The 18,363-nt window shown below is 41.7% G+C and overlaps 1 protein-coding gene across 1 annotated transcript in view; it reads right to left on the bottom strand.

The window, feature by feature from the left end:
* radil2a (Ras association and DIL domains 2a) overlaps positions 1-18,074 on the bottom strand; it is a 29,667-nt gene extending 11,593 nt beyond the window's left edge. The window contains exons 1-10 of the mRNA XM_085404706.1: positions 17,553-18,074; positions 16,288-16,632; positions 15,748-15,983; positions 13,182-13,510; positions 9,644-10,336; positions 8,705-8,742; positions 7,533-7,702; positions 7,346-7,458; positions 3,116-3,335; positions 2,729-2,901 (exon numbers count right to left, since the gene is read on the bottom strand). Coding sequence (XP_085260832.1) covers positions 2,729-2,901; positions 3,116-3,335; positions 7,346-7,458; positions 7,533-7,702; positions 8,705-8,742; positions 9,644-10,336; positions 13,182-13,510; positions 15,748-15,983; positions 16,288-16,632; positions 17,553-17,680 — 2,445 coding nt within the window. The 5' untranslated portion in view covers positions 17,681-18,074. The remainder of the gene's footprint in view (positions 1-2,728; positions 2,902-3,115; positions 3,336-7,345; positions 7,459-7,532; positions 7,703-8,704; positions 8,743-9,643; positions 10,337-13,181; positions 13,511-15,747; positions 15,984-16,287; positions 16,633-17,552) is intronic.
* Positions 18,075-18,363: the final 289 nt, after the last annotated feature.

The raw sequence follows: 18,363 nt of genomic DNA, 5'->3' as shown, positions 1-18,363 counted from the left end.
AGCGGGAAAGTCCACATCGTGAAACATGGTGATCGCCTCACAGCTGCAGCCACTCAAGCACACTTAAGACAATATTTGATATTTGATCTTTTGATGAGTGCAGCAGTATAAGGATACAGGTGAGTCACCTGGTTGTGTTATTGAACCTACGGAGTCCAAAAGGATCAAAATTAAATACTTAAAAAAAACATTATCCTTATAAACATTAGTTTAGTTTGTCTTTGTCTTCTTTGTACGATGAGCAGAATCCCAGAAGGAGATGTGCTTGTTCAGCTGCACAGGCCTTAACGACAGACAGACGCTGATAATGAGTGTTTTTCCGAAACATCGGGTGATGTCATCCTGCCAGCTGATCTGAGCTGAGCGTCTGCTGAAGGTAGCTCGAGGACACGGAAACAGGCGAGTCGCCTGGCTGCGTCATAGTGTGTTTGAAGTCCAAAATGATGCAAAATTAACAAAAACATAACCAAATCATACTCAATCATCTTTGTCCTTTTTTATTTTATTATATCCTTTTTGTTTTGTTAGTATGATGACATGTTATGACATCACTCTGCCTGCTGATGTTCCTGAAACACAGAGGATTCCTTCTGCTGGAAGTAGCTTGAGGATATGGAAACAGGTGATTCACTGCATACTATTCATGCATCTGTTACAGGACAAACTTTACAAACATGACACCTTTCATTCGGCCTGCTCCCACTTGAACTACTGAAGGTAAAGACAGTGCTCAGACTTGCTGGGGCCAACAGAAGCTGGAAGCTGCTCGGCCACAGAGACGCCACGCTGAGCCGAGGAGAAGAAGATGAACTTTAAGTTCCGCTTACAAACAACCCAAACTTTAAAAATGTCTCATTTTTAAAGATGTCTGAGATTTAATGTCCCCCTAAAATAAGGCCCTCCAGATGCCATGTTCTCTGGCACAACAAGCGACACCACTTCCCACATCTGGTAATTTACAGCTGTGCCAGCGAGCCACTTCAGCTCTTAGCAGCTCCAGATGGAAAAGCAGAAATCTTCAGAGGGTGTGCCGTTTAGCGGCAGCCACCAAGCGACCTCATGCCAGGGGGGAGGGGCGGCGAGAAGCAGCAACTCCGAGGCAGAAAAGACAAAACGCTGCGCCCGTCAGATGAGTCATGGGTGGTGCTGCGCGTCATGCAGTAAAAACAGGTGTCAGCCTCGCAGTGTGAAACCAGAGTTATGGTTCAATAGTCAGTAAATGTTTCCGTTTTTTAAACTGGGTATATGAAACACAGAGAGTGTACATCATGTTCTTTAATAATCAATAAGTGTGCTGTAGATGAAAGACTTCTTGAGGTTATGCACTGGTAAAAATAATGGTTGTTTTATATGACTGAGGTTATTTAAAGACAAACCATGTGACCTCAGACTGACACAAGAAGGCCTAAATATAAACTCCTTACCCGCCCACCCCTCAGTCAGGGCCAGCTTAAACTGCCCTCGTGTCCTTAAGTAACGTTAACTAACTGAATGACCTTCTAGGTGCTTTGTACCTGGGGAACTTTGCAGGTCCGTTTCCCTTCAGTGGCTCAGTGTTTAATAACATACTAAGTGAGAGCTCAGCTTCCTTCTTAGAGTAAACAGGATCTGAATAGGTAACTATGTGAACAGCCTGCTTAAGGACGGACTAAAGTGGCGAGCTACCGCAGCACCACACAGGCTGAAGTGTAGACACAAATATGAGCAGGTTGTTCTCCGATTGTCTGTCAGCCTTTAAGATGATTTTTCTCCGCTCTGTGTTTGAACAGCTCCTTAAACGAGGCCTTAACCTGATAATTTCTGAAGTGTTAGTCCGAGCAAACAGGATATCCTCATCACAGCCAAGTGAAGTCAGCCACACCTTCACTGGCAGTGTGACATCAGGGTTTAAAACATTTTAGTGTGTTTACTCTGTTTCCTCATACTGCAGCTGTTCTCAAGGGGACAATAACCACAAAGCAAGAGCGTGCTTCCACAGACAGCACTGGCCTCGGCTCTGCGGCAGTGCTGTCAAACATGTGGCCCGGGGGCCAGAACAGGCCTGACAGTGCGTCTGATTCAGCCCGCTGTATGTTTTCTTTTTTCTTTTAATATGATGTCGGTTATTTTGTGGTAAAACAGAAATCCTTTCTTCTTCTTTCATTTTTTCTGTTGCTTCTTCCCTTTCAATGCTCATTTTCTTCATTTTTCGTTCCGTCTTTATTTTTCTAATTTATCTATTTTCTTTCTTTTTTACTCTTCTCTCTTTTGTTCTTTCATTTCTTTCTCTCCTTCATTTCATTTTCCTTTTGTTCCTTTCTTTGTGTCTTTCCTTTATTCTTGTATTTCCTCTGTTCCTTCGCTTGCTTTTCGTTGTTTTTCTCCTCCCCCTTTTATCCTTCTTTCCTTTGTGTGCCCCTTCCCTTTCCTCCTTCTCTTCTCATAACTGGTTTTTACTCGTCCAGTTTAAGATCAAACTGGTCTGTAAGGGGACCACAATCTAAAATGACTGACACGCTGCTCTGCGGTGTTACTGGTCACCATAATGTTTGACAGAAGGAGCCAAGAGTTTGGAAAATGTAATTGAGCTTTAGATTTCCCCAAAAATGGAAAGTTTTAAATGAGCCAGAAACATTTAACTCGTACACATTAGAGGAAATACTCGGGCTGGCGTAAACGTGACTCTGCCGCTCGGCTACACCCGCCTGCGGTAAGACAAACAGGAAAGGAAAAGAGGATGTCCTCTGACCTGCAGCAGGGTTTCTTTGGGTGTGGCCAGCAGATTGACAGCAGCAGAGAGCTTCTGGAAAAACTCTGTGGCCAGATCACCCAGACCGATGCTCTGGATCCAGTCCATCAGCAGGTCCAGGTTGGCCCGGATCTGCACGCCTCGGGACCACTGATAGAACCCAGCGACAGATCCTGAACAACAACAGAGAGAGGACATGAATGATATTTAAGTTTATTTGCACGTCAGCTTTCATTAGAAGTTAAAGAAAGAGAAGCATAAACATTCTCATACATATAAAAGAGCAAAATAAGACAAAATATGAGAAAACAATAAGAAGACAGACTACAAAGAAACTCACAGTTAATATTATATTATGTGCATTAAATGAGAAATAACAGATCTTACCTCTCTCCATGAGGGTGTTGAAGAGCGATGCATTGATGAAGAAGAACAGGTAGGCGCAGAGCTGTAACGCGATGTCTGGATGCACCTGGAAGGCCGTCAGCAGCTTCAGCGCCTCCTTCAGGACCTCCAGGATGCTCTCAAGACCATCGGGCACTCGCAGCTGACCGCTCTCTGAGAAAGGGTTCCCATCCAGCAGGCCAGACAGGGCTGAATACATGCTCTGTGGAGGGGGTAGGAGACATCATGAACTACTGACATGAACTCCATTTGTTATGCTGTGACTCAAGAAACAACTGAAAGCATGTAATGGCACATTAGGGCCCTCTGAAGGTAAAAACAGTAAAAATAGTGAATTTACAAAAAAGGGCAAATTTAAATACGCAGAAAAACTTGTGTATTTTTTTCTAAAAGGCTAATTTATAAGTAATTACACAAAGAGAGGTGCAACACAAATCACGTGTAAGGTGTGCAGGACATCATAATAAGACAGGAAGGCATTCACAGAGTGAACAGGAAGCCCTGCAGAAAAGCCCGAGGCTCACGGCACAAAGGGCAGCTGTAGAGACATGAATAGCCCAATGCTGCAGTTACACCACAGTTTGACTTATTTCAGACACACATGCGAGTATTTTAAGGGCCCTTTTCTTTCCTGATAAACTAAAGTCTTTTTCACACCGTTTTTGGCTCTCCTAGAATAAAGTCTGTTTTTTCTGCTAATTTGCTCAAAGAATAAACTTAAAGCATAATTTCACGGTTATACTTGCATCTCATTTTGTTCTTGGTGCTTCTATATGTCTCACTGAACAAGAGCACCTGTTGAATTGTTGATCGGAGCCTCTTTTTTTTAAACTTGTAAATCTGTGCCGTGCCCAGAAAAGCTAACTAAACACTCAAAAATGATTCATACAACATAATCTGTTTATAACAGTTTCATTCTCCCACAGATTTAATGACTGTATGGTAGTGCTATATTTGCAGCATTCATAACCCAAACATGACCCTCCCTGCTGTTTGTGTGGAAAACGTGGGCATTTTTCTGATCTCCTAGAAAGTGAACTCGATGCTGAAAATCTGAGGCTGCATGGCAGCAAGTTTGTATTTACTTTGAGCTCAAAAATCCACCTGCAGCTTGAAGGAAGCAGACTCTACACTGACAGATTTACAGTGTAGATAAATAAACCTGCAAGCTTTTCGTACTGAATACTACCTCGCCGTCAGCTCTTATCACTCCTCGTGCTTCTGCTTAGACAATTCTGCCATTGTTTCACACGCATGACATCAACCGCTGCCTCATCAAACACACCAACACACTCACACAACATGACTAAGATAATGAGCTCAGACACGCTGACAGAGGCCGTAACCCTGCATGCCTGAGGCAACAGGTCAGCTGATAGTTTACAGTGAAACACAGCAGACCTGCAGGTGTTGAGCTGGGCTGATGGTTTAAAATTACTTTCTGTGCACATAGACGCCTTTTTTCTGCTTCTTTAACACATTTTTTCCACAGTTTTATTTACAGTGTAGTCACAAATAGCTTTAGCAGGGAGAAAAAGAAGAACTGAAGAGTCATACTTCACAGGAAATTAACAAAAAGACCCTTTTTGACTCCTCCTCCCTTCCTTTTTGTCTTTTGGGTGTTTCTCATATGACAACTTGTCTTCCTCTGCAGGAAACAGACTCATAGCCGCTAATCCTCCCTTTCTCCAACAGAAAAACAGTCAAGTGAAACATGTATAAGTAATACATGTCAAGACAATTCAGAGTACATTATATTCTCAGTAAAGGTGGAGCTGAGTGAATACAGAGCCTCAAAAGTGATAAATTAATGTCTGACAAACAAAACACTTTATAAGACTAAAAACATACAATAAGAGAATTATATTTTCAGAAAGTCATTCGAAAAATCTTTGAGTAAACAAAACAGGACAGGCTGTTCCTGCTTCCTTCCTCAGAAGTTGCAGGGTTGTGGCGGTGGTGCAGTTTCTACTCATAAAAATCCTCAACATCCCAGACTGGTTTCAGATTTGTAAAAATATGCTGTCTGGCATTTTATCTCTAAGAAGGCAATTATTAAAGTTAAAAACAACTGAAATTCCAACCCCTCCCCCCTTTTTAAAATCTCTAACATTAACATATGAGTTGTAGTGTCTTATGCTCAGATTTAAGGTGGATTATCTTTCTCTGTCAGTCTTCCACTGCTAAATTCTTCACATTTAATGTTTTCTAAAATAAAGCTCAAACACCCAATCCAATGAACCTTAATCCACCATCATTTTGGAGTGGACAAGAGCTTTAAATGTTTGTGCTTTAATGTTGACTGGATTTGGTGTAAACCAGACAGCCTTAGAGTGCCACTTCAGCCTGGGAAAGTCACATAAAATCAGCCTAGGAGTGTCTCATCAGGCTGTAAAACTACAAACCCGACTGCTGTCAAATCCAAATCCAGACACAAGATGATTCCCAACATTCACAAGTCTAAATCAAAGAGTGTGCCCAGAGGTTTTAAGGGTTTAGAATAAATTATCTTCCTAACATCTGTCAGTTTCTCACGTTTCCCTTTACAGTATCTTGTGGTGTTCCTCAGGGCTCTATTTAAGGGCCATGTTTTTTTTATCCATCCATTTTATTCTTTTTAACCCTTTCAAGCATAGTGGTCACTACAGTGTACAGCTATTCAAAGGCTGTTTTCTTGTATTTGATGATATACTTGCACATAAACACAACACAGAGTGAATATTATTTGTGCGTTTGTCAAATTCATAAGTCAAAACATATGTTGTCCACCTAAGTGTACATGTATAAAACGCTCTGAAAAGTACATATTAAAAAAAAAAAAGAGTTCAAAACTCTGTTTTTCATGCCTGAAGATGAATAAAAATACTTAAGAAAAAAATCCTGATTGAGGTTGTCATAATTCATGCATGAAAGGGTTATGGTCACGGGGATGCTGGAGCCAGCTGTCACAGGGATGACACAGACACAGTCAGCCCATTACCCTCACATTGACACCTTCTGGCGATTTAGAGCCGCCAATTAACCGAAGATGCAAGTCTTTGGACTGTGAGAGAAAGAGAGTACCTGGAGTGAACTCATGGGAAGAACATGCAAACTCCACACAGGAAGGCTTCAAACCATGCTCTCTAGCTATGAGGTCACACTGCTAACCACCGTATCCCCGTGAAATAACAACATAGAATTCATGCCTGAGACTATAAAGACCTAAAAAAACTGTTTGTAATAGATGCATGTGGACATGTTGTTAAAGTCTGTTGGTTATCACATCTTAATCTGAAGTTGAATCTTACAGTTACAGCTGCATATTTTTAACTTGGGCGGATGCAGATTTACCACTTTTGGCTTTGCATCATTGGGCGTCTTTGCACAGCAATTGCCAGATATGTTCTGGTCAGTCCTGCTGATTATGAACATGAAAATGTGTTTTTCATTTTGTTTGCTGCATTTTTCTCGACGTTTAATTTTGCTTTTCAAAATATTCTGTCATGTAACTCGAAAGCTGGAGAACATTTTCACATTGTGGGTCTGCTTTTGTTAATCAACAAACCAAAGTGACCCAGAGAGAGAAGACTGTGTTTATGTTGCACTCAGTGGAAAACAGTGTATTTAAGACATTTAAAACATTTTAAAGACCAGCAGACACCATCTAATTATCTTTTTGACAAAAACAGCGACAAGCTGGTTTGCTTTTAATTGTTCAATTTTATGTCAGATATTCTCCATCCACCATCAGCTGTGTCCTGGCTAAAGAGCCACATTTACACTAATTATGTTTTCATTTAGTCTGCAAAATAATAATTCCGCTGTTCATTTTTGTTTGTGTTTAAATCCTCTATAAACCACACTAAAACACACCTGCTGTTCTTTAAAGCGTTTTGCAATGTAGCTTCAACATTAAAGAAAATGCTCACATTGCAGTTCTGGTTTATGTTATTTAACAAACCAGTGTAGCCTCGAGGGAGAGGACTGTGTGTGTGTTTATGTCGTGGTCAGTGGAAAAGACACTCACTCAGTATCTCACAGGCCTTTCCTGCCTGAGAGTTTGTGTTTCCATTCTGTTATTGTGTTTTCTGTCTGGACAACGCTCAATGAAAACAGAATACGCTGTTTGCACTAGACTTCCTGGTTCATGTGTGACCAGCACTGAGATTAGAGAGGCCAAAGGAGATGTGATGTAATTTTTATGTGAGCTCTTTATGTTATCAAGCCAACCTTTGTTAGGTAGTAGACGGTCTGCTGGAAGGTGAACATGATGACTTCCTCCAAGACTGTCATGGCTTCCTCGCAGGCTGTCCGAGTGGATGATATCTCAGAGTCAAGCAGACCTGTAGAGACATACAAATAAGTCTTAACAGCACACACACAAACACAGACAGCGGTGAGAAGGATGAATGCCCACCTTCATCCTCCTGGTCCAGCCTCCATGGCAGCAGCTGTGGGACTTCATGCTGGATGAAGTGCAGCAGTTCGATGGAGTTAGCCATCCACAGCACCAGCGGCTGCAGGCCCGGGATCAGCTCCTTCATACTGAGCAGCTGCAGCTGCTCCGACTGCTCGTCGCCAGAGCTCCTGATATAAAACAACCAGTGGGAGATTAGATCTGAAGCAAGCCTGAGAAGACACTGTGAGCTGTCTATAAACAGAAAAAGGTTGTTACAAAGACCCAAGTGTCCGTTCAACAAATGTGATATTTATTGTATTTTATTGAACTACTTTAACTTTTATGTTCTTGTGTTTAATGAAAATTTTAATTTACTGGTTTTCTGGATAAATAAACTCCATCTTATCCTATCCATTCACTCTTAACTTCCCCGTTAAGGTTTAACATTTAACTGATTAGTACTTTGATAACCAGTCACGTGTTGTTTTGGGAGGTTTGAGTTTACTAAACAATTAAATGTGGGATGTTTTAAAAATCAAGCAATTACTATTAATTCTGCAGATTAACTGATATTTAAACTTACTATACGTATGTTTTGCCTCCAACATGACAGCCATGCTAGTCAGTAGTCTTTGGTTATCTAGTATAAAAAGTGGTCTCCATGTCTGCTTGCTTCAAACCATTTACAGTTAACTTCCTTTTTAATTTCTGCAAATCAGCAAAATACTGTGCGTGGTTAAGCACAGTTAAACACAAGTTCCTGCTCCACTTCAAGAAGCTGCGTTTTGTCTTTTCCCAATAAAATGAGTCAAAGTTTCTGATTTGTGATGGACTAATTAGTTAACTGACTGAAAGCAAATGTAGGAGGTGTTTTTATGGGTTTGTTATGACTCGCTGTGTTTTCTACTGCTACACAGCTGTTCGCTCTACATGTCATGTAGGTCATATGATCCTTTGGATTCCTCCCTTTTATCGAAGCCCACACAATGACCTCTGACTCAGAATCTGTTGACCTTTGATAGCTTTTCTCTTGCTGAGACAGACAGTTTTTAATTCTCATGATTATTCGTGATCACAACACAAACTTAGCTTTTTGTGCACAACCTACAATTAAAATAACTTAACCCTTTTCTAGAGGATCATGTTAGTTTCATTCAGAAAGTATAAGAGGACATATATCTTGTACTCACATTTCTGGCTGGATTGCTGCAAGTTCCTTTGTCTTCTCCTAAGGGGGACAAAACACAGATAAGACATTATTTCATGGCTGCTTTAAGTTTACTAATGGGATGTAATGGGATGGAAAGCTGCTGTCAGGATATCCGAACATAAAGCAGTGTCAGTTTTGCTACTGAAAAGCATGGATACAGGCATTTTTGGCCTTATTGCACATGCAATAGGAGTGGATGACCATTTAAATGAGTCATACAGATGTGATTTGATAATGTTTGTTGCACACAATTTACTGTAAATTGTACTAAATTTTATTCCCCAAAAAGTATGTTTTATTTTCCGCGTGATGCAGCTGTGACAGGAATGTTGATTTCTTTGGAAAGCCAGGGGAAGTTGTTATCAGAATGAGTGCGTAATTATTGTAGATGGAAGGCTCAAAGCTGTGAGCAGTGCCTGGGCATTTGGTTCTGTCCTGCAGCTCTTCATTCAGTCCTCAGTGTGAATGTTTAGAGTCAAATCTCACATATTTCAGGTCCTTAAAACTGAACCTAACAGAGCAGAGATCAACTGAACCTGATAAAGAGCGTTACTTACAAAGTATAAAGGCAACCAAATTACTTTTTCTAGTATTTAGTGACAATTTCTAAACAAAAATTGCTCCATAATGGAAACTGCAGAGCGCACAATAGCATCTGTGTGATTTTTCTCAGCGGTGCACACATACACAGAGCTCTGCGACATCAAAAATGGACTTTAAAACTTCTTCTAAATCTTCTTTCTAGTATCAGAGCTGTTAGATTTTTAACCTTAACCTTTTTAACCTTATTATCACTCTCACATTTGAAAACCCTAACCCCAAGCAAAAAAAGAAAAAAGAAAAAAACTGACTGGAAACCCAACTGCCAAATAATGCTTTGGTCATTAGATTTAACGTGCTGCCGAGTTTTTGTCCTTACCCATGTAATGAGCTGGATCTGATTGGACAGCTGAAGCAGCAGCTGTCTGAAATGCGTCAGCTCAAATGTGGAGGCTGAGTGCTGGATGCAGAGACTCAGCAGGAAAGCCGGTGTCAGCTTCGGTTCATTCCCACTGGGGTCCAACATGTCCAGGATCTGTTGTAGGACTCTTTCCTCCTGGTCGAGTTCATAGCTCAGCGAAGCCTCAGTGCCCTCCAGGTCTCTCCAACGAGGAGGTAAAGGCTTCCTCTGGAGCTTTTTCCTAGCCACCAAGGAGCCGCATGAAAAACAAGAGGTCTTTGAGTCAGAGTTTGGGCAGAGTCTGGTCATCCAAGGAGGCGTGTGGAGTGATCCTGGTTTGCTTGTAGGATCCTTAAACATGAACAAGTAGTGTTTCCCCAAGCCAACCAAATCTCCTGGATTCAGTTCAACCTCCTCTTTAAGGAGTAAACCATTTCGGGTCACGGGAGCTCCATGAAGGGGCTTCAGCATCGTCAGCGCCTTTCTGTGCTCTCCTCCTGTGGAAGTTTGGCTGTTAGAGTCCAGTCGTCTGACACAGCAGTGCTGTGGTAACACATCTGGAGCAAACAGGAGGATGTCCACCTTCAGCCTCTCCTCATCTTCTCCAGTGTGATGCTCCCTGCAGCAGCCAAAGATGGTGGTGGTCCCACTCATGAGATAGATGACAAAATCCTGCAAAAAAAAAAGAAAAAAAAAGAAGACATTTGTATCAAATGTTTCGCACAATAAATTCAGCTGCAAATCTGGCAGATCAACTGCTTCGGTTTCCATTGTAATATCCCCCGTTTACGCTGGTACGCGCCCCCAATTCCTCCTGGTGTGATCTTTGGTAAGCTCTAACTGAAGACCTTGGCAATATTTAACTGTGAAGCCATATAAGTTAGGTTACAACTTCTATGACACAAGAAGTTGTAACTCAAATATACTTTATCCAATCTGGCATAAACTTTTCATTTAATCTGCCAGTACTGACTAAAATGTGATAAGCACAATCCAACATTCATGACTTTGTCACTGTGGGTTCCGATCAAGCCATAGGAGTAGTGGGTGTTCTCTAATGCCACCTATTGGGCACAGGAAGTGATTTGTAACTCGTTTGTGGAACTGCCAAAAAGAGTCCAACAGTTTTAGCTCTTCCTTAAATCACACCTGTACACAGAAAACTGATGGTGGATGGAAAGCAGTAAAAAGACTCTTATTCTCTGTTTATCTGCACAGGTTTTGGCTGTGATTACAGTAACGAGCGCAGCTCTTTGCGAGTGAAATGCTCTCGCTGTTGGACTCTGTACCACCAGCGAAGACTTCCTGCTGTGTCTTCCATGACAGCAACAACACAAGCTTTCATTTTGCAGCCTTAATTCTTCCTCTAATGCAATTCTATTCTTCAAGCAAACATTCATTCAAAGTAGCAGTCAGCGGGAAGCCTGGGATTGATTTCCTTGTGTAACACTTTGGAAATAAACCAGGAGTGTGCGTGCAAGCAGCAGTAGGATCATCTGGTAAAAGTACAACTTGAACTGGCAGAGCAAGGCAGGACAGGAATGGAAGGGCTTATGAGCGAGACGGTGAGGACCAGGAGCTCAGGGTCACCACGTTAAGACTCTTAGTCAGGCGATGATAGCCTATCATCTCTGCTGCCTAAAGCCAAGCAGCCTCAGCGTGAAGGCAGGGCTACAACAGCATTCATATGAGAGGGTGTTATTGCTTTGTTACTTTTAAGATATAAAGGCTATTTATAGACAAAATGATTAATAACTGGGATGCATTGCTGTAATGGGTAATGGTATCAACCAATATTCCACCAGTCAAACAATATTCCACCATCAACCAATATTCCACCAGTCAAACAATATTCCACCATCAACCAATATTCCACCAGTCAAACATATGCTGACTCCACCATCCTGACTGAAACACACTCAAGCTTGCTTAAAAACGCAGCTCATTCAATAACAATAAAAAGTTAATGGGCATCGCGCCACCGCAGAAGTTGCGGCTCAGCATCAAAACTCTCTCTCCAATGAAATAAATGCCAAGGAAAGCCAAATTCAGTTTTGTTTCTTTGGTCTCCAACAACACAGTTTCAAAAAACAACCCAAAAATCAGCTTTCAGTTCCTGTTGCACGACTGCTGGTCCGCCACAGACCCGCCTCGTTCCTTTGCTTTGGCTTTGGGTCGACCCATTGTTGCAGAGTAAGATTAGGTCGGCTGCAGCTCTCAGTGTGCTGCCGTGCTCCCAGCATCCTGCTCAGTCAGCAATCCCCAGCAGCGGGGATAAAAACACTGCGAGAAAGAGCTTCCTGTTCCTGGGAATGGGCTAAAGCCACAGCGTGCTCTCTGGTTTACTGTGCAAAAGAGATTTTTAAACAGGCGATGTTGACAAGGACAGATTTTGGAAGTAAGGACAGTTTGAAACAGAGGTCAGGTACACTGGTATGTTGATTACAGCACAGCAGTGTTTACATGCTACAGTTTATCCTTCTAATCAGGACTGCCTCTTTGTTCTGCCAAAGATCCTAAGCAGGTTTCCTTCTGACAGAAGGTTGAGCACTCTGTTCTTCATCCTTTCATTGACACATGATGACACAGGGCTCACCCTGAGCCCGAACAGGATCACCTGGTCCTAACACACCTGTGTAGCAGTGATTCCGCCCTGTCTGACTCTCTGACTGAGGGATTTTCTCCTTGCGTTACATAACAAGCTCAGTTCGCCACTATATGTTTCTCTTCCTCTTGTCTCTTTTAAGCTTGTTTGCTTACACGCTCACAGGACACACTCAAGGGCAATAACAGGTCTTCACAGAACCAGGTTTATTATACTTAACTAAAACTTTACAATAAAAATCAACCTCAAGTCTTTCAAATGTCAAAGAAGGAGTCCAGAAACTGCCTGCAAATCTGCTTGATTATAAGTTTTCAATCATCTGTAGGTCAGCTTTAAACTGTGGATACTATTATTGGCAATAACTTGGTTAAATGTGACCAGGCTGAAAACAGCACTGAAAGAGAACAACAGCACCCACCTGTAGCTGATATTACAGCAGCACATCGTTCTCTTCATTTCCAGATCCATATTTTTGTTGTTTGACTATACCAGAGCAGTTTTGCATGAGTGGCAGGTAAAATAAATAAACAAATAAAATCCTTATTTCTCTCACACGGGGTTTCGTGCAGGCCCCTCAGTTCAACCTCAATCCAAAACAAGCTGTTTTAGCTTCTCCAACTTTAGACTAACTTTCATGTGATTTGCTACCACTCACAAATAAGCAAGTGGGTGGGACTTCTTTCCCTGAGTTGACCAAATTAGGCTTATCCTCTATGTGACATCATACACAGCCCAGGGTAGGAAAAAAAGTAACTGAAACTGAGTGTTTAGAGCAGGCTGAAGTCTGAGCTTACAGGGATAACTGTTTCCTACAATGACCTCATTATCTGAAACTTTGGAGTTCAGAAAGGTCTCATCTGCTTAAGGTAATTATAGTTATATACAGATACCTTAAGTTGGTCTGCCACTCACCTGTCTGTGGCTGTAGCCCTGCAGCAGGAGGAAATAAGGGAAGTCAAAGGGTGGGTGGATGGAGTACTGGGTTGTGTTATCATCGCTGCTCTCCGTCTCTTCCTTTTCCATGCCAAGACGCAGCACTTCCTTGTCGGCCTCAGCCTCAGGATCCTCTCTGAGCGCACTCTGTTGGGCCTTGCTAGCCTCCTTGCCCATCGCGGACAAATCCATCTCGCTGAGGCTCCTCCAGATGCCGAGTCCATCTGTGTCCTCCCCACTGCTGTCCACAAACAGGGAGGTCACTCTGGAGCGGGTCTTCTGCAGCTTACGAGCCTGGGCATTGATCCCTGGGTGGACAAGAAGATGCTATGTCATCGAGTGTGTTGACACCTGAGTATGTTTCACGACTCATTTTGGACTTTTAAAAAGTCTTTATCTTCTTACTATAAAAAGCTTCCAAAGTTTGGTGCAGTAATTAATTCACTCTATGCTGATGATGCTAGACTCTATCCGCTTGTTAGTCTCTTAGAAAAAAATGATCTAAAATAAAATCCACAGAGCTCAAGGACGTCTTAGTTTATCAGATCTTCATTACCTAGAAACATCCGGCAGCTCTTCTTCTTGTGGTATACTTAATCTCAATTAATCAATCTCAGGTGCGCTGCAGTGATATTTCTAACTGACAGATTCAAGGCAGAATTGCACAGGGTTACGGTCAAAGATGACTTTTGTGATTATTACAAATTAGTAGTAGTTCACAGGTAATACTAGCCCGACTACAGCTTATGTTACTTAGGTTTTTGTATAATTTAGTTCATAACATCTACTTAATTATATAAACAACAATAAAGAACATCATATAGATCAAACTAAATATACTAAAATAGAGATACATAAAGTGTTTGATGCTCCAGTTGCCTCGTGTCACTTAATTAAAAAATAACTAATTCAAATTCAGAAATAAACCATTTAAAATTAAATCAGGACAAACACAGCAGAAGACTGGACTTCTCAAATTTGTGTGGCCTCTATTAATAATGTCAGCTTTAGACAAACTTTGAATCGGCGCCAGGAAAAACAGAAGAACTACCTCTCGTGTTTTTAAAGTTATCTTTACGATAAACAGAAATCCTCCCAAAATTACTCCGGTCATCCGAGCTGACTCCAGCATAACACTTTTCTGCTCTGGCTTCAGTTCAAATGCAACATAACTACAGGAAAAAGGGGGGAAATGTGCAGGGAAGGTGAGATGTGACCACCTCTATCAGATACCAGCAGCCGCTCTGTCGGCCTGACGTAACACAAACACTATTCAGCTCGTTGGGAGCCATTAAGCGAGGTGGAATGTCCACAGGGTCCGGCTTCACACCCGGTGCTCCACTGCCCTTATCAGCTGTGGAAATGGGTGTTTTCCACATTGTTCAGCACTGCTGTGACAGGCTGGGCTTGATGCCTAAAAACCCGGCGGAGGTAAAAGGCAGCTTTCCCCCGGTCAGAGAGGAGGAAGGGGAGGGTAGATCACAGAGCTATGAGAACCAATGCAGAGCTGCACAGATATAGAACTCTAAACGCCAATATTTGAATGTGACTTAGATAAGTCTTTTATGTATTAAACCATTTTTGTAGTCACCCAATACTCTCATGTGTCACCAACAGCTTCTCAACTGCTTTCTCTGTGAATCACCCTGCATGAATTTTTCCATGAAAACTGAAAGCAAAGCAACACTAACTAATGCTAGCTTAGAAATGGAGTCTATTAATCACCAACAAATTACCGGCTCATAGAACAACACAGAATCTAACAAAAACTCTGCATACAGGGAAAAAATATCTGTCTTTAATTTTTGTCTTTGTTAATTTGGTCTACCCTATAATGAAACCTGTGACTGCCTGTGTTTATACTAAACTTCTGAAATCTTAAAATCTGACAAATACCAACCAGTTTCCTGACAGCTAAAACAAACTAGGAAAAAACCCCTAAACATTCTTAAACTAATAAATGAGAAAACTCAATCTGAAAATGAAACTGGAACGCTAAAAACTAATAAACACTGTAGACTAAACACTGTACCTTTTTTAAAATGTACAATCAGCTCAAAAACCGTAATTTTAAAAAAATGAAGAAAACCTTCAGTAGAAATCAAATTATAATTAAGGTTATCTGTAATTTAAGCTTCGCGCTATCAGACCAATCCTGATTAAAAAGCCGTCAGAGTGTCGGTCCAGAGCTGAAAGGGACCACAACAAACGTGAGCCAAAGTCAACAGGACCGCTCAGCCCCCAGAGCGCAGGAAGTCAGTTCTGACAGAAAGAAAAACACAGCAGCTATAGGCCTGGTGGGAAGAGCTGCGTTGTGCCTTGATGCTTTGCGAGGACCTTATGGACCCTTGAATTAAAGCAAAGAGCAGGGCAGCTTTTGTTTCCTCCTGACCTCTGCTGCATGACTGTTTGAACCAGTGATAAGAGGCACAATGAAACCCAGCAATAAGAAACATCTAAGGCTCCCAAGGCTAAGGCTCAGTGATTAATAACCCCAGTGGGAGGATGTTAGGGTCACGGTGCAGGTGTTAGGCACCATGCATACCTGCTGTGATCGTGTCCCTGTCCTTTAAACTTTGCTCTTCCACGCTCGCCCGCAGCTGGATCTCAAAACGCCTGGAGAAGCCATCCTTCGGCTTCCACAGCGACTGCAGCATCAGGGGCCTCTCGCTGTCACCCACAACCCTAAAGCACTCTCTCTTCCACTGGTTATCAGCCCCCGTCTGGCCAATAACGTCACACAGCACGTAGTTGTTGGGGTCTTCTTTTTCCAGACAGTACCTGAAGAGAAAAAAACAGAGAAATGAAGCATTAGCAATAAGTCTGGAAGTTGTTTTTCACACTGAAGCAGTCGTAAATGTTTCTGATTTCTAAGTTTCCCCTTTTTGTCCTCAACATCGGCTCAGAATCCAGACATACTTAATTTACAATTAGATCAAATAGACAAAAGCAGTAAATTCTCACATGTTAAAATCTAGTTTGACCTAAAAGTAGCACTACTTCACTTTTACTTTGTTTCTTTTAGGAATAAATCTTATTGCAAGGACTCAACAACATGTTTTAGGACCAAGAGAAAACCTCTTGCCTTTCCAAGGCCTGCTTCACCAGCTCCTTTGCACTGGACTGAGTGGTAGCCAGCACACTCTTGTAGTTGGTCCCCTGGCAGATGTCACTGCCAAAGATCTTCAGGATACCAGGAATGGACATTTGGCTGGATAGCTCAGCCGGGTCGTCCACAACCTGGAGGTCTCCAGACAAGCTCCCGCCACTACCACTCGCCACCTGGACATGCCGTCCACCGTCTCTCAGGTTGGGGCTTTGGTTGAACACAGTGGAAAACCTGTTGTTGTGGCGGCGGATTTTGCTCTTGGCTGGCTGCCGGACGCCAACGCTCTCAGCAGAGCGGACAGTGCTGTTCGAGTTGTTGGACCTGATTGGAGTGAGAGGACAGAACACTAAAAGATCCTGCACACGAACCATGATCTGTCTAAAGTTCTCCACTTCAGACCCAAATTTAGAACTGAAACAAACCAGGATTTTGTTTTTACAGTTATCTAAACTCATCAGCTAATTGTTTGGTCTCTGTGAACCTGTTTAAACCTTTACATAAGTCATTATGTTACCTTAATCAATAGACAACTATGTTATTCTCATTTATAGCATTTCTATTGAAAAAAAAAGCAGAAATACAGTCATAAAATCTAACTGAAAAGAAAACATGGGCCAAAATACTGCTAACATATAAAAAGTCATTACTAAGGCTGTGTAATTGCTCCTTTAATTAATATAGTTGCAATTAAAGCTATAACTTCGTTTTTTTCTCATTATAGGTCTCCTACGTAAGACCAGATATAACTCATTTATCCTTTAGTACAACAGCTCAAAATAAAGTTAAACGCAACGTAAATGAAATTAAATGTTAACTTATTAACAATATTTCCCCCATAGTCTTAATTTCTAATATTATCATCATTACAAGCATTAATCATGCACATCTTTATATTCATCTCAACATCAAATGACTTAATTTCTTGGTGCACTGGTATAAAATGCAGATATAGCAATATAAATTATGTCTTAATGTGCAAAGTTATAACTGGAGCTGGCTAATGCGTATACTTAAAACGATTACATCTTCTAAAACTAATGCTGCTGCGATTATAAACCTTTATGTTTCTACTGGAGGTAGAAAACAGGGCAGTTCTTGTTTCCCACCGTTGCCAATAGCATTTATCATAGGTTGGAGTTACTCTCCAGTATTCTACACTGTAAGATTACTGCTGTAGTAAATTGGCGATATGTAAATAAAACTAATTAAAATAGATTCGATTAAAGCATGTAGAGACTTACTGGACAGATCCATTGCTGGGTTTCCTTCCCAGTTTGGCCAGGCGCCTTTTGGGAGAGCGGATGAGTAAACCCACGGGAAAGTTCAGGGTTTGTTTATTTACGTGGCTGCTTCTCTCCTCCGAAATCATTATTTTAACGTTTTTTCAGCTTCTACATAAACATGGTGAACATGGCTTTATTCACAACTAGTTTTCAGCGAGCGTAGTCTACTATTTCGACTCCCAGAAAATCAGGAAAAAGTGTGTAAGTACTCCAACAGTGTATCGGCATCCATGAGAGTTCACATTCCCACATATGCTGAAGGAGAACCAACTTCAAGCTGCTAAAATCGGACAGCTGGAGGGTAAAATCCAAACTGGAGTCGACGTTAAGGAGGAAATACAAAAAAACAGACGCTTACGTTGCTTTTTATCCGTTTCTGAGCTGTAAAACGAGTGAAATCAAAGCCAGGTCCATGATAAGAAAGCCGTTAACTCCGTCCGGAATTCTGAAGCGGACTGAATGAAACTACCTGCTGCTGCACGAGCCACTACAGCAACACGTCACCGCGGCGTCACGGTAAGGAGCGAGGGGGCGGAGCTAATCACAGCAACACGGGCATACACAACTGTCCTTCCTACTTTGTGAGGACCTGCGGGCACGTAAAGCGGAGTCTCACTTCTTTTAGTCTAATTAGTTAGCTAGTCTTTAGTCTCATCATACTACTTGCATAATACTATTAACCTGCCATTAACGTAAGCACTAAAACCACGACTAAACCTTTAATAAACACGCGCCTGAAAGTGAAAAACAGAAACGTTTTAATGTCCTC

The sequence above is a fragment of the Rhamphochromis longiceps genome, linkage group LG4 (genome assembly GCF_057381845.1).
Source record: "Rhamphochromis longiceps isolate RC_006_pf linkage group LG4, R_longiceps_female_GT1.1, whole genome shotgun sequence".
NCBI lineage: Eukaryota > Metazoa > Chordata > Actinopteri > Cichliformes > Cichlidae > Rhamphochromis > Rhamphochromis longiceps.
Note: the sequence above shows the minus strand (reverse complement) of the source record. Positions and strands in the feature narration are given on the sequence as shown.